This window comes from Pseudochaenichthys georgianus, chromosome 8, assembly GCF_902827115.2.
Source record: "Pseudochaenichthys georgianus chromosome 8, fPseGeo1.2, whole genome shotgun sequence".
NCBI classification, from domain to species: Eukaryota; Metazoa; Chordata; class Actinopteri; order Perciformes; family Channichthyidae; genus Pseudochaenichthys; species Pseudochaenichthys georgianus.
In genome coordinates, this window is record NC_047510.2 from 23,924,378 (window position 1) to 23,950,670 (window position 26,293).

Sequence of the window (26,293 nt, forward strand, 5' to 3'; positions counted from 1 at the left end):
TCAGAATTTGGATGATGATAATGAATTATGTATTGAGGCCGATCTGCCTTTTTTTTCTTTTTTTAAATATCACTGTGCTGTGTACAGATCTTAAAAAATGACTATGCTAAGTGTGCTTGATTCCAGTTAATGCTGCTAGACTGCTTCTCTTTTGTCAATCAAGAATTAATGTGCTGACTCCCCATGAGAGGCCTGCTCCAAATGGTGTTCAGGATGGCACCTGAATACAGTGGGTAATGAGATTATGTAGTCATAAAAGAGTTTAGCTGTCAGGCAGCAGAGCTCGCGTAAAATAACTTTTCAAGGTTTTTAAAGTGAAGTTAATAACTTGCACATTAAAACATTTTTTTTATTCTAAGATTTGTTTGTGGATTAATGTTACTGCAAATCAAGCGGGGGATTGGGAAACGTGAGATCATTAAGTTGGTTCCTAAAAACAACTACTTATATTCAACAGATGTTTTTATTTACAGCTGCCCTGAGCAGTGGGTTTACTGAATTGAATGAGCTGTTGCTACAGTTAACATTGTTGGAGAAACCAACAGTGTAAGCTTTCTCTCTATCTGTTTATCGAACAGCCAAACCCACGGCAGGAATTTGACTGCAAAGTGCAAACAAATAAAAAGGTCACTGGCAGAAAGGAGTGGCATCGAACAAAGGGCAGTACAGAGCCAGTGTGTGAAGCACTGCACTCTCCAAGTCACTCAAACATGCATATTTATAATGCAACCCAATGAAAAAAGAATACAAGAAGTAACAGAGTAACACTGTTACTTCTTAGCTAACATTGGAAAGTTGCTTTTTTACAATAGGTAATAACAAACTCACAATATACCACGGTTAATGCTGGGGTGTGCCTCACCATAGTTATTTAACAATACGGCAGTGCTCAGTCAGACAGGTAATCCCGCCTTCTTCTTCATCTGGTTTGGATGCATCACTTGTTTTCTAATACATAATGCGCAACATCTGCTGCAAGACTCATCAGGCCTGGTACCTGGGAAAATACAATTCTTACCACTTTCATAGAACTACATTTAACTTTTCGAACAAAAGTTGACCAATTTAAAATAAATGCTACTGCTTTAAAGGGAACTAGCTTATAGTCATTTTTAAATGAGTTCCCCATTTACTCCCCTCATTAAGAAGTGCAAAACAACACTTTTTAATATACTATTAACATTATGGGGTTAGTGTTAACTTTACAAACTTTGAATGTGAGGATTTTGATCAGAATACAAATATTAAACAAATAGTTTTGCGGTTGTTACCTGTAGCAGCAGGGGAAATGTTACAGCTCTACATTATATGCGCAAATGTTGGGTTCATCTTTATTTGTCTGACTGTATGGTGATATCTAATGGACAGGGTGTGTGCAGTCTGGTATTTTCTCATTTCGTGAAAAACGAAACTTGGTGATCTGCGCAGGCGCAGTGGGTGCAGCCGAGCAGACTATAAATAGAGCGAAGTGAAGAGTTATCAGTCCTGCCTTTAACATCTAACATCGTCTGAACATTTTTCACTGAAGGTTTTTTTCCCGAAGAAAATCCAGATGAGAAAAAGTACAGCGGCCGATTGCTTTTCAGTGGGCTATTCATCAGAGGTAAGAACAATACACCAGGGTCAATCCAGAATTGAAAAAGCTAAAACATGCCCTTGTGCTTGTCTTGAGACAAAATGTATATAAAGTTGTAGAAAAACTGGTTTAAAAAAAAAATTATTTAAAAATTATGAAATAGCTCTCGAACATTCCCTAAAATGGCATTTTTCTCTTGTCCCAGTGTAACCGATGTATAACTTCACTTGTTTATATTTCAGTAAAATCATTTTTGTCATTTTGCCATTCTTTCTTTGTAAAACTTGTCACTGTCACTTTTTATTTTGAAAAGTACGTTTTATTTTGGTACTCTTGGCACCGGCACCAGCGCCATATATCTGCAGAAATGTGCCGGTCAGTCTATATGGCGCTGACCGGCACATTTCTGCAGACTCGCGCTACTTTCCTCAGTGAGCTTCAGGCCCCACTGAGGAGAAGTAAGTGGAACGAGTGGTGTCATAAATGTTGTATTTGATATGTAAATAGATTGTTTAATGTTACACTTCACACAAGCCAAACTTGTTTGTAGTTAATTTCTATATTTTGCCGTGTGTAAGTAACTGTAGTTTATATAGTGTGCAACGCTTCAAACAGTGTGAGCTTTCTAAAGTTTAGCTATGCTAACCTAACATGTGGGTTTTCTCTTCCACTGAAGGTGTTAATTTAGAAAGCTGATGAAGCCATTTCCTGCTTTAATTATATTCTGTTTTGCACAGGTATGTGGGTATTATTTTTGTGTTTTGTAACTGTAAATTGTATTGTTTGTTTTGCTAGTGTAAATTAATGGTTATGTTTGTATATTAATTTACAAAGAAAACTTGTTTTGCCAACATGGATAAATTATTATTATTATTATATCTGTTAATACCTTTATATATACAGTCTATGGTTAATACGCATTATACGTATTTATACGTATTATTTAGAACTCTGTGTATACTTTCCTCAGTTAACTTCAGGGCCCACTGAGGAGAAGTGTTAATTTAGAAAGCTGATGAAGCCATTTCCTGCTTTAATTATATTCTGTTTTGCACAGATAATAAATCCTGGTTGGCAAGAAAGAAGTCGTTCGCATTCACACAACACAACGCAGAGATCACATGTGGCGTCAAACCAGACCGGTTACACCAGCTTCTTGGTGACCAACTTGCATCTCAAATATAACAGTTAAAATAGGGTTTTTATTTATTTTTTTGGTATTATTCTATTGATATAAGTCTCTTGTAATGGTAAAATCAATCCGTGTATCTACAGACCATTTGTTTTTCTTTATTTAACAAGTAAACGGAAGAGCGTCTGAGAGGCGTTTTTTCTTTTTACCTTTAGTAAAATGGTAATTGGAGCGAGGGGCGGGACGAAACTCACTGAGGTCAACTCAGCCGTCTCTTGCATTTGCTTGGTCAAATGAGCAGCTCTTCATTTTTGAGTGCGCGATTAATAGCGTCTTTACGGTAATCGCCGAGAAGCGGTACAAGAATAAAAGTGCATTTTTTTTGTGCTATATTTTTCGATAAAAATATGTTTTAACATACATTCTTAATACAATTGGTACGGTTGGACTCAGTACTTGTTAGACTACTACCACAAATACAATTAAGTACTATTACTGTGTACTCCTCCTGAGTACAATAATGCATGTTTTCTGCCCTCTTTGATGAGAGATAAAATAATGTTTGCAATAAGTTCTTAATAAAATTGGTACTTTTGGGCTCAGTACTACTTGGACTACTACCACAATTACAATTAAGTATTTTTTGAGTAATACTCTTTTAAAATCCTGTCCTGAGTACACTAATTAATGTATTCTGCTATCTTTGATGAGAGATAACGTGATTTTTTTTGCAATAAGTTCTACGTGAAATTGATACTGTTGGACTCAGTACTACTTGGACTACTACCATAGGGTGACCAGACGTCCCCGTTTTCCGGGGACAGTCCCCGTTTGTATTGGCCTGTCCCCGGTTGAAACTGTCCCCGGAAATCTCCCCGTTTTTTAATATACGTTAAAAACACATAGCAAGGTGAAATAAAACGTTTCATGTCAGGAAACACTGGGTAAACAGACTGGTCAAGCCAGCCCCCACTTCGGAAAACACAGTCAAAAGCACGTTGTATTGCGGTGCGCGAATATCCTATGGATTATGGTAGAGGCCTGTAAAAACTGCCTTCAAAATAAAAGCGTTTACTCGGTCAATAACAAATATACCTAAGAAACAAACCAAACATATTCATATATACTGGAGTTTAAATTAAGAAATATGTACTATAATGTGATCAATAATAATTAAAAACAAACTACATATAACTACAACATTATAACTGAGTGAATGTAAAATGTAAGTATACTATTATTGAAGACATATCTGACATTTCCACTGAGTGACTAATTTCAATTGATGTTGACACCATCTCACAACACTCCTAAAATAACATTACTTTCTGAAGCACAATTTAAAATGTATGCTTTTTAAAATCTCAAATTAGATCTATTGTCCATCTATATTTTGATTATTATTTAATGGAAACCGTCCATAATCAAAGAGTCATTCGAAGTCAATCAAATACTTATTTCACTTCAGGGCGATAGCAGTCAATCAGAGAAAATCAGGACAATCTGATGTAGAATTTCAAAATAAAATACTTTTGAAATCTCATATATGGGCTATCGTCCTTCTCTTTTTATACAAGAATAAATAAAAACTGTCAAATTATCAAAGACTTATTTCACTACAGGGTGATAGCAGGACACCCCATCTAGTCACTCAGAGAGAATCAGGACAATCTGATGTAGAGTTTCAAAATAAAATACCTTTGAAGTCTCTATCATCTCTCTGTTTTTAGATAAGAATGAAACAAAACTAGGGATGCACGATATTGTTTTTTTTAAACCGATACCGATAACTTACTGCTTCTCAAGACCGATACCGATAGCCGATAATAATAAAAAAATTACGCAACTAATTATTTTAACGCATGTGTATTTTTTTTTCCTTGGCCGCCCCGTAGTTTCAGAGCGCATCGAGTTTAAAATACCATCTACAAGCTGATGCTGACAGCCCCACTCCTGCTGCCCGCTTGTGGCAGACCACACTTCCACGCTCACCGGCAGGCACCGACTGGCCATCTGGAGGACCGGGAGGGTGTGTGTATGTGTGGCCCGAGCGAGCGAGAGAGAGACCTTACGTGCATTGTTGTTGTTAGCATCTGGTGCTAGCTAGCTGCGCTAACGGATATAAGGAGCTGTTTAAATTAAAACAGAGGAGCGACATTTCGCCACAACTGCGCCGAGGACAGTGGGACATTGTACGAAAAGTCAGCACACTCAGCACGGATACATGAACATGATTGCAGCTTCCAGGCAGCTCCGGTTCGAGCATATGCCTTGAGTTGCACATAGCTCCAACACGCGCGCACACACACACACACACACACACACACTTTGTATTGTATTATTGTCTTCGTACGCTTTTAACACACCATCGTAGCGATGGCGATGTTTCAGGTGACTGATCAGGTTCGAAGTATTAGGGAGCGCTGGATTTGTAAAGAACTCCCCTCTTCCTAAACCACAGTACTGGCAAAGTGAAAAACAAGCGCCCCTCATCCCAATCCACCCACACCGCAGTATTTTTTTTACCCAAAAAATATATTGTATATTATCGGGGCTATTAATACTGTTATCGGGTTTATCGGGATGACGTCATAATTCCTAATATCTGAACGATAATTATCGGGCCGATAATTATCGTGCATCCCTAAACAAAACCAATCCAGTATCAAAGACTTATTTCACTCCAGGGTGATAGCAGGACACCCCATCTAGTCACCCAGAGAGAATCTGGACAATTTCAAAATAAAAGACCTTTGAAGTCTCATATATGAGCTATCTTCCTTCTGTTTGTATCCAACAGTTCAAATTTTCGAATTACATTAAACCAGAATTGTCCCCCTTTTTTCTTTAACAGTTAAGAAAATTGGATATGTTGATGATATATTAACTCAAAATGTCCCCAGTTTTCATTTTGAAAATCTGGTCACCTTATACTACCACAAGTACAATCAAGTACAATAATGCATGTTTTCTGCAGTCATCGTTAGCTGCTAGCCGTCAGTCGTCATTGTTAGCTGTTAGCCGTTAGCTGCTAGCCATTGTTAGCCGTTAGCTGTCGTTGTTAGCCGCCAGTCGTCGCTGTAAGCCGTTAGCTGTTAGCCACTGTCGACGGCCGTGAGCTGCAAGCCGGTAGCCGTTATTCGATGTCGTCGGCCCCGGAGTCCCTGCCAGGCGGCGTGCCTCTACCAGGGAAGGTGCCGCTACCTGTAGTGGCCAGCACCCCAGGGGTAAATCGCCGGGCGGCCAGGAAGCTTCTTCGGCTAAAGCGCGGGGCCCCACACTCGCCGTGTTAGCGAGCGCAGCCTGGACATGCAGTCGCATGTCCCGAAGAAACAACTCCATGAAAAAAAAGTCAGGCTCTTCCGTACCTAGCAGGTCGTGTATCGTCTCCATGTGGTCGGAAGGCTTGCTGTCTCCCAGTGCCGAAACGATGTGAGAATGGCGAGCGACGTCCTCGGCCATTCCGCGGAGGACGCACCGAGCCTCAGTCTGTGTGCACGAGGCAGCCACGAACGTCTCCAAAAATCTCTAGCCTTGTTCGGTCCAGTCTCGGAAACTTCTGCGAGACTTATGTCAGGGTCACCAGTATAGTGGCAAGCAGGCCCGGACTGGCCATCGAGAGGACCGGGAGGTTTCCCGATGGCCTGGCCTGTTAAGTGGCCTGCTGGCCTGGCGATTTTCCTTTTTTTTAATGTATTGTGAACGCAACGCTGCGCAAATGTGGGTCTGCCTCACACAGGGTGCTGTCTGTCCACACATGATGTGGCCTGCCGACAGGGCTGTCCCTCCCTACAGGCTGATCACACACACTGCGTGGGGGCCTCACCTCGCGGAGGGGGCCTCACCTCGCGGAGGGGGCCTCACCTCGCGGAGGGAGCCTCATCTCGCGGAGGGAGCCTCATCTCGCGGAGGGAGCCTCATCTCGCGGAGGGAGCCTCATCTCGCGGAGGGAGCCTCATCTTGAGGAGGGAGCCGCAAATACGGCGCACCTATGCGCTTATGCGGCGCATAGTGTGGCGCGGCACGGTTGCGAGGCTCAAACTGTTTGGTCACCATTTATGTAAACCCATATTTCCATTTGAGGGGGGAGTGATTAGTAAAATATGCATGAATAAAAAGAAAGAAGGTAAGATACACTTGTAAAACTTGTTGAGAGCTAAAACTAGTCTTTGCTGCTGCCTCAAAGAGGAGCAGGGAGGAGAGGAGGGAGACAGGGGAGGCTGATTCAGGAGCACAGACACACTCACAACTATAAATGAACCAAAAATAAATAAATAAACAACTTTCAGTGTTTTTCACATGTTATTGGTTATGGCCATGATTTTATGATTATTGAAATGTATACAGTTCTGTTTCATATGGGTTCACAGGTGTGCATTAAACTCCAACATTTTAAAATAAATCTTACCGGGGGGCATGCCCCCAGACCCCCCTAGAGGATTTTAGGTCCACCCCCACTTAAAATATGTTCACATGGATAGGTTCCCAAATACATTTGCACATTTTTTTAAATAGTAACCCCTGTCCATGTGTTTATTATTGGGTAGATTTAAACTATAGAGCTATCACTATGGGCAGCTACGCTGTAAATATTTACAAATAAATCCAGCAGAATGGCAACTGGTAGTGGCCTGGCTGGGTGTATAATTCCCGGCCTGACTTATTGTCCCAGTCTGGCCCTGGTGCCAAGAGAAGGGAGTCGGAGGCGGTGCATCGAAAGTGCAAAGCTGACTTTATTGAGCAGCAGAAAACCACATGTTGTTGAGTTGCAGCCCAGGAAGACAAGAGGAAGAAGAAAGGGGGGCACACAATAAATACAGTCAACAACACATGTGTCCGTGTGGAAACAATACCCCCAACCTAGAGTGAATTATGTAACATGAGTAAATTAGTGACCACTACACAAGCACATTTTACAACTTGAGGACCGAATGTTTTTACGTTCATACTGGGTAGTTTATTTAGTTTAAAATAAATTATCCAACGATTTACAGACCACTCTTTCCCAATGTATGTCAAGGGGAAAAAGTGTTTCCGGGCCCAGCAACCTAACAGAAGTGTAGTATCGCCGTTTGGCCACTACGAATATTCTCTTCAGTGTTCGGCGCACTTCCTGGGGGCTTGGTTCCCCATGGATGTATAATAAGAACTGGATAGAGCGTGGGAGGCGGGGCCTCATTCATTCCTATGAGAGCTGCTCATAGAGAACCGCAGTGACGCGTCCTAAAAGCCGGAAGTAAACTCCTTCCGGTTCCTTCGTCAAAAACGCAATGCAATTTCTCCATAGGATTTTGGAAAATAGCTCGAAATAAGGTCTGTGGTTGACACACATTTAAGAGACGGATCATGTTTTGTTCAGCCGGATAATATCCACATGTCTACCCTACTTTTATAATTTTGGAATCATAAATCTAGTCGCCAGAAGCAAAATGCTAACGTTATGCTATAAACGAACTACAGCAGGCAGGGTCGCTGCTTCAACGTCACACCAACTTAAGATCCATATTCAAACATACAGATTCTAAATGGTACAAGTTGAAGCATTTGTTTGAACAGTTTGCAGGAGGCAGGTACTTGCTTTCAAGCAGAACAGGGCAAACAAATTTAGCGGGAGTGTTTTTCGTGTTCGGTGTAATGACGTAAAACGGCTTGGACAACTTCTGTAGTCCTATTCAGCCACATGTTAACAACCATCGTTTTTCAGACACGTAAACTCTTCAAAAATCACCAGCGGGGTCGCTGCTGATGTATTTAATGTCGTAGAACAAAACGTGATCTGTCTCTTCAATTTGTGTCAAACACAGACCTTATTTGGAGCTATTTTCCAAAATCCTATGGAGAAATCCCATTGCTTTTTGTCGAAGGAACCGGACGTGGTAAAAATGCTAACTTACTTCCGGGTTTTAGGACGCGTCACTGCGGTTTTCTAGTGGCGCATGAAGATAAAATGGCCCAACTTTTGAGAGAGTGAAACGTCACAGATTACCCGTCATGCCTGAGAAGTACCTGTATGTGCGTTCATAGAGCATGCACAACTTCAACCACGCCCCCCAAAATGCTCGTTCACATTAAGCACGTCAATTTGTACACATAACACCGCGCATTCATGACCGCATGGTAATGGATTGTTATATGATGGATTTTGATATTAACAAGGCGGCCGCGGCAGTTAGCAGCTAGCGGCTAGCTAGTAATTATGCTAATTTACACATACATCGTTATGTACTTTTATATTACGCTGATGTAACAGGATCTAGTGATATCCAAGCAACAGAGCTTAATGTAGCATGATACTTAATATATAAATATATATATGTATATATCAGGGTTTCCGCTAGGATTTTTTCTCGCCGGTCAAATGTCCGGGCAGAATTTATTTTACCGGACTAATTTGAAACTTACCGGTCATATTTCAATGATAATAATAAGAGTTGTGTAGCAGAGTTTCCGTTAGCAGGTTAGCACGTTACCGGACTATGAGCAGATATGCTTCAGTTTAAAACTCAGTTCACGGGGCTCATTTTTATATTGCTTCAGTTTATAATCGTAACATGATCGAAAAATTCAGATTCATTTTTCAATAAATGATACAACAAACAACATAATTATTACATTCAAACAAACTACTTGTAGTAGATAACGTACATTATTCAGAAGTTTACATCAACTTTGAATAATAACACGGGAGAAACGGATCCTCTCTCTCCCTCCCTCTCTCTCCTGACAGCACGTCAGTTTCTCATGCAGCGCCTGCAGCTCGCTAAACAGAGGGCGGGGCTTCAGGTGATCCTGCAGAGCTGCGTGTCTCGGTCAGACTCAGCAGCTGATCTGATCTCTCTCTCGCGTCTGGTTACACTTCACTCGCGTTTATGTCCATATCGATCACATCCAGCTCTCCTGATCGGCCTTTATAGAGAGCACCGATCAAACTATTAAGAGTGAATATCGGCCGATAATGACCGGCGGCCGATCGATCGGAGCCTCCCTAATTATTACCAGACATTTTGACCGTCAGGTTTTGAATTTACCGGTTTTTTATACATTTTACCAGCTAAAAACCGGTAATTACCGGCTAACGGAAACCCTGGTATATATATATTAATGCTGTCAAAATTATCGTGTTAACGGCGGTAATTCATTTTTTAAATTAATGCAGATTGCCAATATAATATTATATTTTGATTTAGGTCAAAATATAATATTTGTAAACCTGAGGAGTCAGTGCCAGTGCCTCACCAGCCATGAACCTCACTGCAGAAGCATATATCTAAGTTTGTTGTGCCCCACCACTTTTGTACATATAAAAACGCCACTGCACATAACTGGTACGCAGGTTATGTGCGTAATCTGAAATGCGTACCGTCACTTGTGTCACAAAGCGCATTTGCGTACCGACGTACTTGTGAAGCTTTTCCTGAAGGAGGTTAGATCACCGGACGACAGAGCCGGTCTCCGTGTGCACAGACAGGGCTGCTGTTAACGTCGGTCTGTACAACGGAATTGTGCCAAAATTACGCCAACCGGCTGCGGAGGGAGACTCCCCCCCTTCACTGGACAACTGCGCTAAAACAGCTGATCACAACGTTCACACTCTATGGTCACCAAGTACTCCACTAGCCCCCCCCCCCCCCCCCGTCGACTTTCCTGAAGTACTCCCCCGTTGATAGAAATCAACACGTAATGAATTAAGACCCCACGGTTTGATGATTGATAGGTGTGTGGGCTGTCTTTAATTTTGACACACAGAAAAATGTTATAATAAACATACATACTACGTTAAATGGATATATCCGCATTCTTTCATTTATCTTTCCATTCCCACAACAATATACATAAAGAAATGGCATATTTTGGACATAGTTCGAATGGTGATTAATCATGATTAATTATTTTTTAAGCTGTGATTAATCTGATTAAAAATGTTAATGTATATGTATGTATATAGCCCCTCTTTAGTTTTTTACCTGCTGGGTCCAGAGTAACATGCTTTTGTGTGCACAAACTAGAGGGGAACAGCAAACACCAGTTGTGACTGTACTGGACAGGCCCGGACTGGCCATCGGGAGGACCGGGAGGTTTCCCGATGGCCTGGCTTGTTAAGTGGCCTGCTGGCCTGAGGATTTTTTTTTTATGTATGTATTGTGAACGCAACGCTGCGCAAATGTGGGTCTGACTCTGCCTCACAGAGGGTGACTGTCTGTCTACATGATGTGGTCTGCGACATGGCCACTTTCATACAGATCATACTAATGCCCTCGATTGGTTTCTGTGTGTCATTCAAGCTCGGGAGGGTGTGTAGTGTGTGTGTGTGTGTGGCGCGAGCGAGTGAGATAAAGCGCACGCGCCGGTTACGTGTATTGTTGTTGTTAGCATCTGGTGCTAGCTAGCTGCGCTAACGGATATAAGGAGCTTTTTCAACAACAAGGTGGAGGAGAGTCCTCTCCTGTCAGACTGAGAGACTGATAACTACAGCTCAGGTGAGGTAAAGGACTCTGCTGAGTGTTTAGATAGTTAACTTAGTCGAAGTTATCTCTGTGGGTCTCAAACGGTTTGGTCACCATTTATGTAAACACATATTTCCATTTGAGGGGGGAGTGATTAGCAAAATATGCATGAATAATAATTAAAAAAAAACGTTAACTAGGTGAAAAAAGGCAAGATAAACTATTAAAACTTGTTGAGAGCTAAAACTAGTCTTTGCTACTGCCTCAAAGAGGAGCAGGGGCAGAGGAGGGAGACAGGTGAGGCTGATTCAGGAGCACAGACACACTCACAACTATAAATGAACCAAAAACAAATAAATAAACAAGTTTCAATGTTTTTTCATATTGGATATGATATGTTATTGGTTATGGCCATGTGTTTATGATTTTATGATTATTTAAATGTATACAGTTATGTTTCATATGGGTGTAGTCTCTTTATTTCCCCCTCAAAATGCACCAGATTGATGCATTTAAGTCCAACATTTAAAAAAAAAATCTTACCGGGGGAGCATATAGAATCCCCCCTATAGGATTTGAGGTACACCCCCACTTAAAATATGTTCACATTGGTTCCTAAATAGATTTGCACATTTTTAAAAATAGTAACCCATGTCCATATATTTATTTTTGGGTAGATTTAGAGGGCTATCACTATGGGCAGCAATGCTGTAACAATTGACAAATAGATCCAGCAAAATGGCACAAAAAACTGGTAGTGGCCTAGCTGGGTGTATAATTCCCGGCCTGACTTATTGTCCCAGTCCGGCCCTGGTCCTGGACAAAGTTGTAGGGGGGGTGCCATATCTGGCAGGAGAAATACCTGCTCTGCTGAACATGTTATGTAGATAACAGTGCAGATCTTCCCTATTGACACCAGGAAAAACCTAGTCTAAAATAAGGAACATTAATAGTGTGATATAGGCACAGATGTAAGATCAATAACACACTTTATTTTAGGGCACCTTTCAAAACATTCAATGTCACCTTAAAATAAAAAATAAAATATGAGTGGCATTACAATATAAAAATGTGTTGAGTAGGAAACCACAGAGGAAAATTACATTCAAAGGAGCAATTAAGGCTGCGGCCCCACGAGGACGAAAACGGCTAAACGCATAGGATTAACGCAAACGCAATCGCAAACGGCTTCCGTCCACATGCAATAATTATCCGGATAGTGTCTGCCCACACGAGACCGCTCCGTTTAGCTCCAACCGCTGGAGAAGCTGCAGTACATATGCAGGAGCCTCTACGTGGCGCTGTAACTTCCTCCACAAAAGCAGCGAAGAAGCATGGTTGTCATGGTTGCCCTTCTGTTTATTCTCTGCGGTGGGGGCCGAGGGAACCGGGCAGAGTTTTTCGCCAGTCAGCGTGTATTAAAGTTGAAATCTTCCCGACAAAATTATAAAAGTGCCGGTCAAAGGTCTTCTTTGTTATTTATTGAGCTTTAAAACAAATGAATAACGACTCTATATAATATAATGATAAAATACACGGAGCCTCTCTTTTTCCTCCCTCTCTTCGGACAGCGCCAGTGTCTGTCTCATGCAGCAGCTCATCCAGTAATCAGTGACCCGGCCGACTGTAAAAATAAACATTGTTATAACTAGTTTAGGGAGTTTGAGAGGTAATTAAAATAGCTAAGGGTGATGATCTGACTTGAAGTGTGTGTTTTGCTGCAGCGGGAGGAGCTTCAGGTGAGCAGAGCTGCGTGTCTCCGTCCTGTCAGATTAGACTTCACTCGCGAGAGAAAGATAAATAATCTGAATTCAGGGTGCAGTTTACTTTGACGTGGGGGTGAGCAGCAGAGGTGGGGAGAGGCGGGGCTATTGCCTCATCATTATTGCTGTAGATGTTGCACAAACAACTGTAGCATGGTCAATAGCGTCCGGAGCACGATAGCAACTCTGCGATCCGCCATTGTTGTTGTTGTTGGTGGCGAAACACTTCAGCACTGGCGCGGGGTAAGCGGAGGTGAGCAGAAGAGGTGGGGAGAGGCGGGGCTATTGCGCAATCACTATCAGTGATCTGAAAATGTCCGTATAGGGCGCACACACGGAGCTGTTTGACCCCCCAGAGAGTGGCGTATGCATTTCTATCCACCTTGGGACCCGTTGTCGTTTCCTCAGTCGTTTAGTGCCATATTCGGTCGTCCTCGTGTGGCCGAACGGTCTATATGACACTAAACAGTAACGCAAACGACCGAATTCGTCCTCGTGGGGCCGCAGCCTAAAGCAGTGAAGCTAGTTTGAACACATTATCTTTTAGGCTTGATTGAAAATAACACAGTGTCTGTATATGTTATATCATTACTGTCATATCATTGCTTACTATTTGTGGTTAAGTATCAGACACTTAAACAACAGAGAAGGTTTTAAGAAATAGGACTATACTGACAAAATGACATCTTATCCTTTCATTGTCTGTTCTGTAGGAAGGAGGAACATAGCAGAGTGGGACTACACTTAAAAATGGAAGTTTGTTCCAATACGAAGATTGTGTCCTTAAAACGAGCCACCTCGCAATATTATGCACATTATTTATTCAGCCGTTTGCTGTTTAATCTGATGGGAAATATATCATTCAAAAGAGAGAAAAAAGCTTAGAAAACTAGGCGAATGCTCAATACAGGCGATGACGTCACCTTTGCGGCAATCTACGGCAAGCCTTCCATCTGCGGCACAACACCGGCATAAAACATTCAGGAACGCCTCGCCAGCTCAGGGGTTTGCAACTGAAGGAAAAGTGCCTCATGGTTTTCCGCTCGAGGCGAACCCAGGCAATGTTCTGTTATCTTGAAATCATAGAGGATGTACGTTCTATGCGTGCGTGTGTGTGTGTGTGTGTGTGTGTGTGTGTGTGTGTGTGTGTGTGTGTGTGTGTGTGTGTGTGTGTGTGTGTGTGTGTGTGTGTGTGTGTGTGTGTGTGTGTGTGTGTGTGTGTGTGTGTGTGTGTGTGTGTGTGTGTGTGTGTGCATGTGTTCTTACTATTGAAACTGAGATCACTGCTAGGAAAAGTGTGTGAAGAAAAACAGGAGAGACTGAAAAACAGAGGTTGTTGAATGTAGAAAGAAGCCTTTGGGAAAGGAAGAGTGAAGGTGAAGGAAGAAGTTTTATGATGTGTAGAAGTGAACTATGAACCCTGTGTGGTTTACACACACAGCAACACTCAGCTCAAACACTTGGTTGTGAGCAAACTCATTACTTTTTTTATTGAACAAGCTAAAGAAGCTCATTGTTTTTGCTGTAATCACAAAAAACAGCTTTAACAGCAGTATAGTTCAATTAAGTGATGTATGTTTACACAATTGTCCCAAAAGAGCACCTGTTACGTCCCCCTCTAGGGGTAGAGGGAAACAACACCCACCAGTTGGAATTGGTATAATTATAAGGGAGTTTATTTATAACAAAAGAACACAATGGCAGACAAGCAGCCAGGAGCAAACAAAAGGAGGACTCTAAACAAGGGAGCCTAATTAACTACAAAGGAATATACATTATAAACAAAATAACCCTAACAAAGGAGCTGTAAGCAAACACAGCGATACTACAGAACAACAGTCAAAGTGATGATAAGATAAATCTAATACCACACGAGTTAACCACTGTTAACAGATTTAGCACACAAACAAAGAGCACGTAGCGAGAGGCGTCTGTTCCCATAACAGAGCCTCCAGAGTGATCGTCGGTCACAGGCTTTAAAGTCATCTCCAGCAGGTCTGCACCGGCTGTGCGCTGCGATTGGAGAGCGTCGGGCCCGGCGTGCTCCAATCACAATCTTCAGGGGGGCGGACCAGGAGATAGCAGCCAATGACCTCAGGGCAACCGCATAGCTCATTTTTTACATATAACACAGGATAACACAGTTAAGAAGACCAGGAAGACGGCAGCCGTAACAGCACCGCACAGACCGACCCAGCCCTTTCAGAGAGTGCGTTCTCTCGTCTTTGGTCCTCGTCATGAGCGACAGGAGCTTTGTGCTGCGTTAGACTTTCCTTTAGCTGCAGCTCTCAGTGAGGAATGTGACCGTCAAGTGGTTGGCATAGTGGAAGTGGCTTACATGTCTTTTGGACCTAACGGCCCGTCCACACAGCGGCGTGCGTTGAAGCTTCCAACGCTTCTGCCCATTCACTTTGAATGGGGTGACGTCACTTTTAGCCGAACTGCATTTTGGGAAGCGTTGCTGGCGGGGCTCGCTTCAAAAGTTGAGCAATGTTCAACTGTTGACGCCTCGACGGAGGCGTCAGCCAATCGAATCATATGCCAGTACAAGCTCTAGCCAATCAAACCGCGTGCTTGTGTGTCTGGGGCGGGAGATTCATGTGATTGGTTGTTGGTCGAGTGTCAGACACGCCCGCCGGCAAGCGTCAACGCACGCCGCTGTGTGGATGGGCCGTAACAGCTCAAGCTTCAAGTCCGAATCTGCAACCTGATTACAGACATGTTGTCAAAAAGTGTAGCTTACTGTTTCGTAGACTGACAAATCATTATTGACATTTAAAAATCAATCCCACTAGCAGGGAAAGTTTTTCATCTCTCCAAACATAAGCAGGAACAATTATAGTTTTTCCTTCCCCCCTCCTCAACATGCTCCCGCACCCCTTTCTCTGTACCGTCCAACTTATATACTAACTTATACTTAACTATATATATATACTTTTTTTATAAATTCATATTTACATTCATTAAATAATAATCATTTGTGGGCCGCCATATAGCTCCCCTAGTAGAGCTGGTGGTCCATGTATTGGGACTCAGTTCCCATGTGGAGGACCCAGGTTGGAACCTTTTAAGCATGTCATCCCCTCTGTTTCCCCCTTTCAACACTGTCAAGTCCAATAAAGGCGAATCAGGCCCAAAAATAATAATTTGCAAGTCTACCACGCATTTATACTGTTTATTGTATTTATTTCAATATTGCAGCCCTATGTTTGAACTTTCATTGTTTTATGTCTTAGATTCTAATTTTACTTTTACTTTTTAGGCTCCATTAATTATGGTGACAACTTAAAGTAACACTGAGAACATCATCCTGTTTTTATTTTTTACCATACTTGTCAAGGTGATAATGTGCTGAAAGTAACTATGTAACCTTTTTTATTTTGCAGATGGAAGGTAATAAAAGAAAACAGAAAATGTAAGAATGTGCTGAAGAAAGGAGAAGGAAAATCATGGGTGAGTGAAAAGGATTGTGTATAAAATGAAAGAGGAAAAGTGGGAAACACACATGTATTACTCACCTTGCATTGTCTCTCATGTATATTTGGCATGTTTTAATTTCATTGGTCATTCTCATTTACCTTAGTTCAGGTGCAGCAGACAGCGGTTTTCAGCAGAAATGCTTTGACAGTATAGTATTGCTCTGATGAACTGTATTAAACTCGCCAAACAACTGACAAATAAGTAGATTACAGTAGCTGGTTTATCATTTATCACATTCAGCACTATGTTTAAAAAAAAAAAAACATATATAAATTGTAATTCCTAATGATGCATGCTGCTCAAGTATTGACAGTGACTTTTTTATTTCAACAGGGAAAGTGCTCATTAATATACATTTCAGTTAAAGTGTCAGAGTTAGCTAAGAGGATATTTTTCCTCTGTAGTCCCTGGACAGATGTTGTAAGTCACCCTAAAAACACATTTAATTTAAAATGAAAAGTAAATACAATCAGAAAAAACATGCAACATACAATACTGTAAATGCTAATGAAAAAAATTAAGCAAAACATACATATTAAATAGCAGGAAAATAGCAACAGGTTAAGGCACAGTCAGTATAGAGGGTTGTAAAGAGCAGTAGATTATTTCAGTGTTGACAGAGCTGATTCCTCACTAACTATGTTTTTGAATAGGATTTAAATAAACGTAATGTATTTTGTTCTCTGATTGTTGCTGGGTTCCATTTGTTCAGCTTTAACACAAAATGTAGGTTGACTACCTTTCCTGGAGTGGAATAATGCAATCTCTATAGCTCTCATCTTGAGCCAATTGCATTCTGTAGGTGTTGGGCAAGCAGGTGTAGTGAGTTATTATAATAAAACACATTCATGTTTAGAACATTTTAAGTGAATAATGATACATAAATTGTTTTGTATAATTTAATGGAGAAATACCTGGTTTTAAATAAATATACTGAGCCCTCAACAGTGTATCGAAACTGACAATTGCTCGAGACTAATGGTGTGAATGAGTGAGAAGCTAGGGCCATGTGTATCTGATCAACCCAGCCTGCAGAGACTTGCTGTAAGGGAACTAAGTCCCTATACATCTGGCCAAGTCAACGTCTTGATCTGACTAGGTCACAAAGCCCTGATAGGTGTATGGCAGGGGTCTTCAACTCAAATTCAACGAGGTCCAGTTAGAGAAAATCTCCCCATGCAAAGGTCCGGAACATCAACATGTCTAAGTTGCTTCATGAATTAGTGTGATATATATTGAAGTGACCTGTAGCTTTCAACGTCTGCATGTAATCAACAACTGACTGCCAATCAAAGAAAGAAAGTACAATTCAAAAACAACAATATTTATTGTCAATTAACATTACTTAAATACTGTGGATATGTGTAATGTTTAAATATTGAAGTTAAATGCATCAATGTGGTGCACTTTGAGAGCAACATTAAGAGATCTATGGATACATCTTTCAACACCCATATGAAACAGAACTGTAGCATATTTTCCTTTTTGGATATTTTACAAATCACTCCCCTTTTAAACTCTATTCTTGTTATTTTTAACAACTTTTTTGTTGCTGTCATATAGTATTTTATACCTGTTTTTAATTTAGTCTCATTAATAACTATAATGATCATATCAAGGTGTGCCTTAACCTCACTGAGCTGAGGTTATTTGAGCCTCTCAGGAGAGAGCTCTCTTCCACCTGGTTGTAGAAAAGCTCTTTAAATTCGTTAGCATAGCTAGCTAACCAGATGCTAATAACAACAGATCGCCACTGTGCTTACAACTAAAGACACAGCCACACAAACACTGCGGCATGTGTACGGCTCCTTATGGGTATTGCAATATTTTAAGGGCTGGAGCGGCGTTCCGGTGCTCTCTGTCAGCACTCCTTTCAGACGAGACATATACCACGTGAAGACACGTTACGCTCGTGTTGTGTTCATGAACCTGTCCTTGGCCAGGAAAAACAGGTACTCGCTTGTTTAATTATTTTTGCGGTCTAGATTTCTTCTTCTTTTTTTAAGTGAAAAGTTGTCCGTCTGTCGGACGGACTCCCTACCCCCCACCCCCAAAACGAAAACTCTTCGGTTCTCCACGAATTACACAAGTCACCCAAATCAGCGTTAAAAAAACGCGGGAGGCGCCGAAAAATCCCCTATTAATATATTGATTATAGCTCCGGGTCCATATAGGTCGGCGTCTGGGTCCGGATCCGGACCGCGGTCCGCCTGTTGCCGACCCCTGGTGTATGGTATAAAGAAGAATGTTTGAGCACTCATCACAGAATTGAGAACGTGAGATACAGGGAGATAAAATTACACATTCTTCATTTGGACCTTCACAGGATTTGTTGACAAATTCTCCTTTTTAATCTGTCTGCTAAACGACTATCTACCAATCGGAGGGTCAGTTGTTCAATCCCCAGCCCCTGCCTTCAACATGTCAAAATGTCTTTGGGCAAGACACTTAACCCCAAATTGTATGTTTACGGTATAGAAGTGTTTTAAGTCACTTTGGATAAAAGTGTCAGCTAAATGGCATGTTATTAAAATTAAAATGTGCATTCTGTATATCAAATATATTCCTTTCTAATTCTGTTATTTATTAATAAACCTATTACTTTTTTCTGTCTTTCCACTCTATACAGCTGACGAACTCAAGCCGTCACCCAATGATTGGACTGAATCCGAAGTAAGCACCTGGCTTAGATCCCTTGGAGTGAAGGAGCCGTACATAGAAAAGCTTTATGAGGAAGAAGTAAATGGACAAATCTTTCTTACACTGGATGAGGACTTTTTGAGGACAAAAATTGGCATGAAGTTAGGGCCTGCTCATTTGATAATTCAAAAGAGAAATGAGCTCATCAACTCAAAGCAAAAACCTCAAGAGAAGATTAAGCCAAACCCCGGTAAAAACACGGAGGACAAGCAACACATTAATCAAAAAACAGTTCAAGGTCATCCAGAACAGACTACTGTAAGAAATACAGAGGACTCTGTCGAGAGACAAACTGCTCAGGAGCAATGTGTCCTGACTTCAAAGGAAGACTGCAGACCAAGACCATTCGATCAAGAAGAGATTGATTTCATATATGTCAAGAACAGAGTCCTGCAACCTGAATCGGGCGCTTTTAATCTAACATCTCCATGCCATGAGTTTAAGTCTTTATCTAAAGCCTCTACATTGGATCGCACAAGACTACAAGCTAAGTTTGCCAAAGAGGTCCTTAAATTTGCAACTGGCTGTATGAATATCAGAACAAATGGCACAATACACTTTGGCGTAATGGATAGCAAGGAGGATACAGGATACGTGCATGGTGAAATAATTGGTATCGCTGTACAAGAGAAAGACATTTATGTGGATGCTTTGGACTACATTGAGAGGAGTATCTCCTCTGACAAGGAGCATGTTCGCCAATGTGTGCGGCCACCAAGGTTCATTGAGGTTTTGGATCAAGAAAGTACAGAGAAGAGGTATGTGGTAGAAGTTGACATTGTGCCTTCAATAAGTATTGTTAAGAGCAAGGTGTATGCAGTCCGTCTCCCAAACTTCAAAGAGTCAACCAACAAAGTAGAATTTGAGAAAGAAGCAATTCTGCGGAGGGTTGGTTCAAAAACAGAACCAGTGAATGACAAAGACCTAAGTGATTTTTACCAGCGAGTCCGAGATCGGGATGCTCAAAGAGAAGAGGCAGAACAAAATCAGTTCCTCAGTGCCCCAGACTTCTGCCAAGATCTCGGAAGGAAACTCAAAGTGCTAATGACCAGTGGGAAGAAATTCATTGAAAAGGAAAAATGGTTCATATTTGTGACAAACAAATTAAGCCCAAATGACCTTTGCTACATAGATTGGCTGCTTAACATGAACGTGTTCTGTGTGTTTGATTTTGACCCAGAGTCAAAGACATCAGGTCTTTGCAGTAAATACCTTCAGCATCACGCTGCAAACATGCATTCTTTGCAGAGCTATAGGTTATCTGGTGACATGAGCATCAACGAATTCACAAGCCACTTGCATCTGTTTGACCAAACTAGCTGGATCTTTTGTAACGGCAGGTCTGACTTCAAAGGAAATGAAACTCAATGTGATGAGATGACTTGGATAAAGACAAAAATGACTTTCCTGCAGGAATCTTTGTCTTTGATCTGTAAACAAATCTTGCCAAAGGGGACCTTCCAGGTCATTTTTCTTCTCACATCACCAGTAGAGAAACCTCTCTTGCATACCTTCTATGAGTTTTTCACAAAGATGGAAGGCCATGAAGACATCATCTGCATCTGTGAATCAGAGAAAAACTTCCAGAAGTGGCAAAGCTTTGCAGAAGGGTCATGTGGAACAGAAACTGTGGACAACTCCAGTGTCGTCGGGATGAAGATGAGTCACATTGATTCAACTCTCCAGCAAATACAACCCTTAAACACACTTACCAGCAAACGCTTGCCAGTCTTTGTGAAAGGGACATGTCTTCTTGAAACACTCATAGAGGAACAGATGTATTCCCTGGAAATTCTAAGTGTCGATCATTGCAATGAAACAAGCAAAGAATTCATTGATGAAAAAAAAGCAAACATTGAAGAGCAGTTTTACCGTGGTGGGACAGTAAAGTGGTTGAATTTCTGGCTTGCTGAACACAAGTACGTTGGAGAGGTTATTGAAAGAGATGCTTATAAGGATGTTTCCAAACTTCTCAATGACGCTTTGAAACGAAAAGTAGATCAGCCTCCGGTGAACAGTATAAACATCTACCATCATCCAGGAAGTGGTGGAAGCACTGTGGCCAGACAAGTACTTTGGAACACCAGGAAAGATCTAAGGTGTGCAGTTGTGAAGCCTTCATATGCAGCTGGTCTTGTTGCACAACATGCAGTTGAGCTAAGAGAATATGAAGAAAAAGATCCACAGACATGTCTTCCTGTGCTTCTTCTAATTGAAGACTCAGACAAAGAATATCTAGATGATCTTAGGCATGAACTTGAAGTTGCCACCAACAACAAGAGAATCCAATGTGGAACTATATGTTTCATTTTGTTGAGCTGCAGACGATCCCATGATCCAGAGATTAAGTGCAAGGAGTCTCCATTACAGAATGTGTCTGTCACCCACAAACTGAGTGCTCAAGAGAAAAGAAAGTTTGCTGGAAAACGTGAGGTACTTGAAGAACGATATGAGCCTGAATTCATCTTGACATTTGTTCTGATGAGCGAAGGATTCAGTGATGAATATGTTCAACACTTTGTGGAACATTTGCTTCAAGGCATTGACCGTCAGGCTGTGGGCACACGCCTCATTTGCTATGTTGCACTGCTGAACACTTACGTCCAAAACTCCTTCATCTCTCAGTCCCATTGTCAAGCTTTGCTTGCCTTTACCATTCACTTGGAAAGGTTTCGCCAGCATGGGTTTGAGAAATCACTCAGTGATCAGGCTAAACTAGTCTTCTTGCATCTTAAAGATGAGAAGACACACATTGAATCAATCAGAATCATTCATCCACTGGTTGCAAAGGAAATTCTCCATCAACTTTTGGAGAACCAACAGACCCAAAGCAGTTTAGCAATGGATTTGCTCCATGAGAGTGTGCTTTTTGAGCACAGATTTGGAAGAGAAGAATATCTGTCGTCTTTGAGAGCACTTTTCTTAAGGCGAGCCAGAATAAGCAAAGGGGATAAAACTGATAGTTTTTTTGCTCCTCTGATTGAGCATGTTTGTGAAAAGGAGGAAGGCCCAGAAAAAGCAATTGAGGTACTCAAGGAAGCATTCAATTGTTTCCATAAAGATCCATTCTTTGCACAACAGCTTGCTCGTCTTCATTATACTTATGAAAAGTTTGAAGATGCAAAACAGTGGGCGGAGACAGCAGCCAAACAGCTGCCAAACAACTCCTACATACTCGACACAAAGGGGCAGGTGTACAAAAAATGGTTCCAAGCTAAATGCAAAGCTATTGACAATAAACCAAAGACAGCGGAACAAATAGCAGATGCTGTGGAGACTGCACTGAATGCTGTGAAGTGTTTTCAAGAGTGTGAAAAAGCAGCTGTTGCTGATAAGGATACCCATAACAGCTCAGGGTTTTTTTCTGAAATTGAGGTTGCATGCAGCTTGCTCAAACTGATCTCTTCATCACTAGTGTTTTCAAACCAAGCAAGTGGCCATTCAGAGTGTATGAAGTACCTGTTAACAGATTACATTCCTGAGGAAGTTGAAGAGGCATGGCAACCCTTTCATGTCAGTTTAAAAAACCTTCACAAGACAACACAAGATGCCTTGGAATGGATCTCAGAAGACCTCAGTTACTTCCAGACGGACATAGATTTGGATGGAGAAGAGACCCCTGAATGTCCTGAGGGGATGATAAGTCATCCACTGAAATGGTTGGCAAAAAAATCTTCAGAGTATGGAAAGTACTTCAGTGAAGCTTATTTTAGTTCACTTCAGGGGCAATCAATCCCTGCCAATCTAACTTCTTTCCAAAAACGCATGATCATCTATGAGCTTGGTGGGGGTAACATAACATCCGTCCTCTCCAAGCTAACTGATCAGAGGGAGGCAGTACCTCTTCTAGAGAAAATTGTTTCTCTCTACCCCAGCAATCCAATAAAAGCCAAATTCGGTCAAAGGGATATTGTCAATTACATCACGGCCCACATCACTCTGAACTGCCTGTCACTTCAGACCCAAAATGCAGCTCCTCTGAAAGATCTGCAGGCACTTTGTCATCAGTTCCCAAAAGATAAATGGAAATGTTTACCAAGTGCACTGTTCTGGCTTACATTACTGTTCTGGCCAGAGGATCATGAAACAGATGTGGAGAAAGAAACAAAATATGAGATTGTTCAATCAGCTGTTGAACACCTGGAAAAAGGGTACTGGATCAAAATGAAGGACATTCTTCAGCGAAAGAGAAGGCTTTACACCCATTTTTTTCTTGGCAGTGGGAATGGATTGGATAAATTTGTCCACAAGAAAAAGTTTGAAAGAGTCACAAAGCTGTTCTCTGTGTCTGAAAAACGCATGAAGTGGTTCAGGGGTGAGGCATGGAAAAAGCCTGAGATTGCCACAATGCTGAAACGTGTTTCCGGATGGACTGAAGATGGAGTGGTGTACCTCGAAGGCCCACGGAAAAAGAAGTTCAGTATCCTGCCTCTTCATGTTCCTTCAGTGCCTCACAGTAATGAAAACATCACATTCTACCTGGGGTTTACCTTCCGAGGCCCTGTTGCCTGCAATATTCTTGTGCAACAACAATGTCAATAAACAATGATCCTGTCATATAGGGCTTGACAGTATATTGCTAAAGCATTTGGCCGAGTATCAAACACAAAAAGGCTCTTACAGTACCATAGTTTGCCAAGTAGGCAATATTTGTCAAAGACAACAATTCAACTGTTAAAGCACAAGGTATATATTATTTATTATCAATGATTTTTTTCTTTTTCTAAGAAAGTTTAATAATTATTTTTTATTTCTTATACTTTGCGACATGTACTACAAAATACAGCTCAAGTGGCATTTGAAAACAACAATTTTGTATATGTATGAACATTGACTATGCCATGATTGACTCTGGATTCCTGGGGTAATAACAATGCAAACTGTTTTTGCTACTCAACAGCTCAATGCTTCACTAATGGGAACCTGTGGTGGTCCCCGTGTAGACCTGTATCTAGTATCCCTTTTATTTTCAGATTGTTTTTAGTTCCAGAACTGTAATTCACAACTGGCATCAAGATGTATTTCAAATGCATCTCAAGTGAGGATGTGTGCCTGGATTCGGCTAACTTTATTGCTGCTAGACAGAAACAAAGTGAACTGATGTTCAAAGTGTCAACCTTTCCTCAACATCTTGGCTTCTTTATCATGATGGCTTATACTCGCTCTTTTATATTTTTCAGAATACAACCCAGAAAGGGATTAAATGTAACTACTCTACTCTATTGGGATTTGGATCAGTGTTTTAACAAATCATGTATTAAGGGCTAAACGGCAGGATTATGTACAGTTGGAAAATAATGTGTACTCGTATTGATATGCAACAGAAAACATGTATTAAAGTGTAAAAATCCCTACCTGTCCTTAAAATTTGCTACAAATGAAGCAAGTCCGGCAACAACCTGTATTTGTTTTCCTATATTTGTATATATTTTTTTATTTTTTTCTTGTATTAAAAGCGTTGTAGCCTAAAGCACCTACCTGTACTTATATTCAAATGGTTTTTTTGGTTTTCTTTTCATTAAATGCTTGGTTTATGATACTGAAGAAATATTTGACTGTTGTGAGGTGTTGTTCCATACAATTGAAACATTTAGCTGAATACAATAAACGTTTTAACCTTGATTTTTGAAGTCGATCTTTGAACAACCTTTAAATATCAGACTGATAGTCTTTAACAAGATATTGATTTACCAACTGGCAGACTTTATAAGACAGAATTGTAAGGCCCTATTTACACAAATTGGCACTTAATATGAAGAGATTGGACTACTCATTTTCACACTGTCCAAAGAACTTGAATATTTGTGGCAACTGCTGCATAGTGTGGGGATAATATAACGAATATGAATAACTCTAGAAAGAGACAAAATTACAACTCTGAAATGTTAACAGTTACATTTGTTTATATTCTTTCAGTATGGTTGAACCAAAGTTAGTTGGCCATAATTGCCAGAGCTTGATTTTGTTTAATTCAGAGTGTTGTCTGTTCATCCCTTCATTGTGATATTAGTTATGTTGGAGTTCAATTATGTGGCTTTCAAATCTTTAAAATGACCTGAAACCAAAATGGCTCCCTGATGTTGTATTATTCTGAACTAGTAGACCCGTCTTTGGGACAAACGTGTCAGTCAGTACAGAATAAATACATTAGCAATCGGATGAGTATAAAAACAAAATAATTTCTTAGATATTTCATAACTAAAGGTGAGTGACTTGTTAGGATATAATACAAAAATGTCAATGTTATTGGGTGTGATTTCAGGAATAAACAGCAAGTCATGGGTTTGTCTGTTGCAGGGGTGGCCAACCGGTCAGAGGTTAAGAGCCACATTTTGTCTCTGTTACTGCAAAGAGCCACATCAAACACAGTCACTGATACCGCTTGTTTCAGTTTTTTGTTTTCTGGAGACAAGATTTCAACCACGTCACTGATGCATTTTTGTGGCATTGAGATATATATTTTTTAAATCCTCTGTAGCAGAGAGAGGAGCTGTGGATTATTGTTATTGATTAATGCATCTTAGGGTCAAAAACACTAAACTCACAACTTAAAATGAAAGCGTTTAGTTTATTTAATAAAAGAGCACATGTTCAATGTGAAAAGTGACAGTAGTCATAGATTATTTGCAATTTAGTGCTACATATATATTTAAAAAAAATGAAATAATATATATATATATTTTTTTAAACACCTTGAATTTCAGGGGGGGGGCGGGGCTCCGTTGGCGGGGCGCAGCGCCCCTCCAAGACAATAGGCTTGTTTGAGACAAGCAAGACCTGCGCAGACCTGCGCAGTTGCGATCAACGTCTTGCTAGTGCGTTGCATGATGGTTAGTCATTTTGTCCGACTTGCTCTGGAGGCTCGCCCACATGAGACTTTGAAATCTCGCGGGACAAAGACGCCCGCAGCCTTGAGAGCGAGGCGAGGAGAGTTGGCGCAGTTGCTCTCCACGAGCTGCGGAAACGAAATGCTTGATGGGAAACGGCTCGCTGGTATCTCGAGCTGAGCGCTCATTGGTGGTTTTTACCACGTGCTGCTGATGAAACTCTCCAATTGGCTGGCAAAAGTTTGTTGTTGTTTTGTGTCAGTTTTATGTCGCCACATCCATTCCCATGTTTCATCATTGTTCCACAATGTTTATCATCATGAAATTAATATCTATATATTTTATACTATACTGCTTACCGTTTTCATACT

General features: G+C 41.0%; 1 protein-coding gene across 3 annotated transcripts; it reads left to right on the plus strand.

Annotated features, from left to right (window-relative positions):
* The first annotated feature begins 1,504 nt into the window (after window positions 1-1,504).
* Window positions 1,505-24,717, plus strand: samd9l (sterile alpha motif domain containing 9 like). 3 transcript variants are annotated; one of them, XM_034088392.2, is made up of 4 exons: window positions 1,505-1,603; window positions 2,253-2,313; window positions 16,302-16,368; window positions 19,025-24,717. In XM_034088392.2, exons 3-4 carry the CDS (start codon window positions 16,365-16,367, stop codon window positions 23,635-23,637), a joined length of 4,617 nt encoding a protein of 1,538 aa, XP_033944283.2. In that variant the 5' UTR covers window positions 1,505-1,603; window positions 2,253-2,313; window positions 16,302-16,364; the 3' UTR covers window positions 23,638-24,717. The 3 variants fall into 3 exon arrangements, with proteins under 3 accessions (XP_033944283.2, XP_033944285.2, XP_033944284.2); XM_034088394.2 differs by lacking the exon at window positions 2,253-2,313; XM_034088393.2 differs by lacking the exons at window positions 1,505-1,603; window positions 2,253-2,313 and adding an exon at window positions 2,563-2,735.
* The last annotated feature ends 1,576 nt before the right edge of the window (window positions 24,718-26,293 follow it).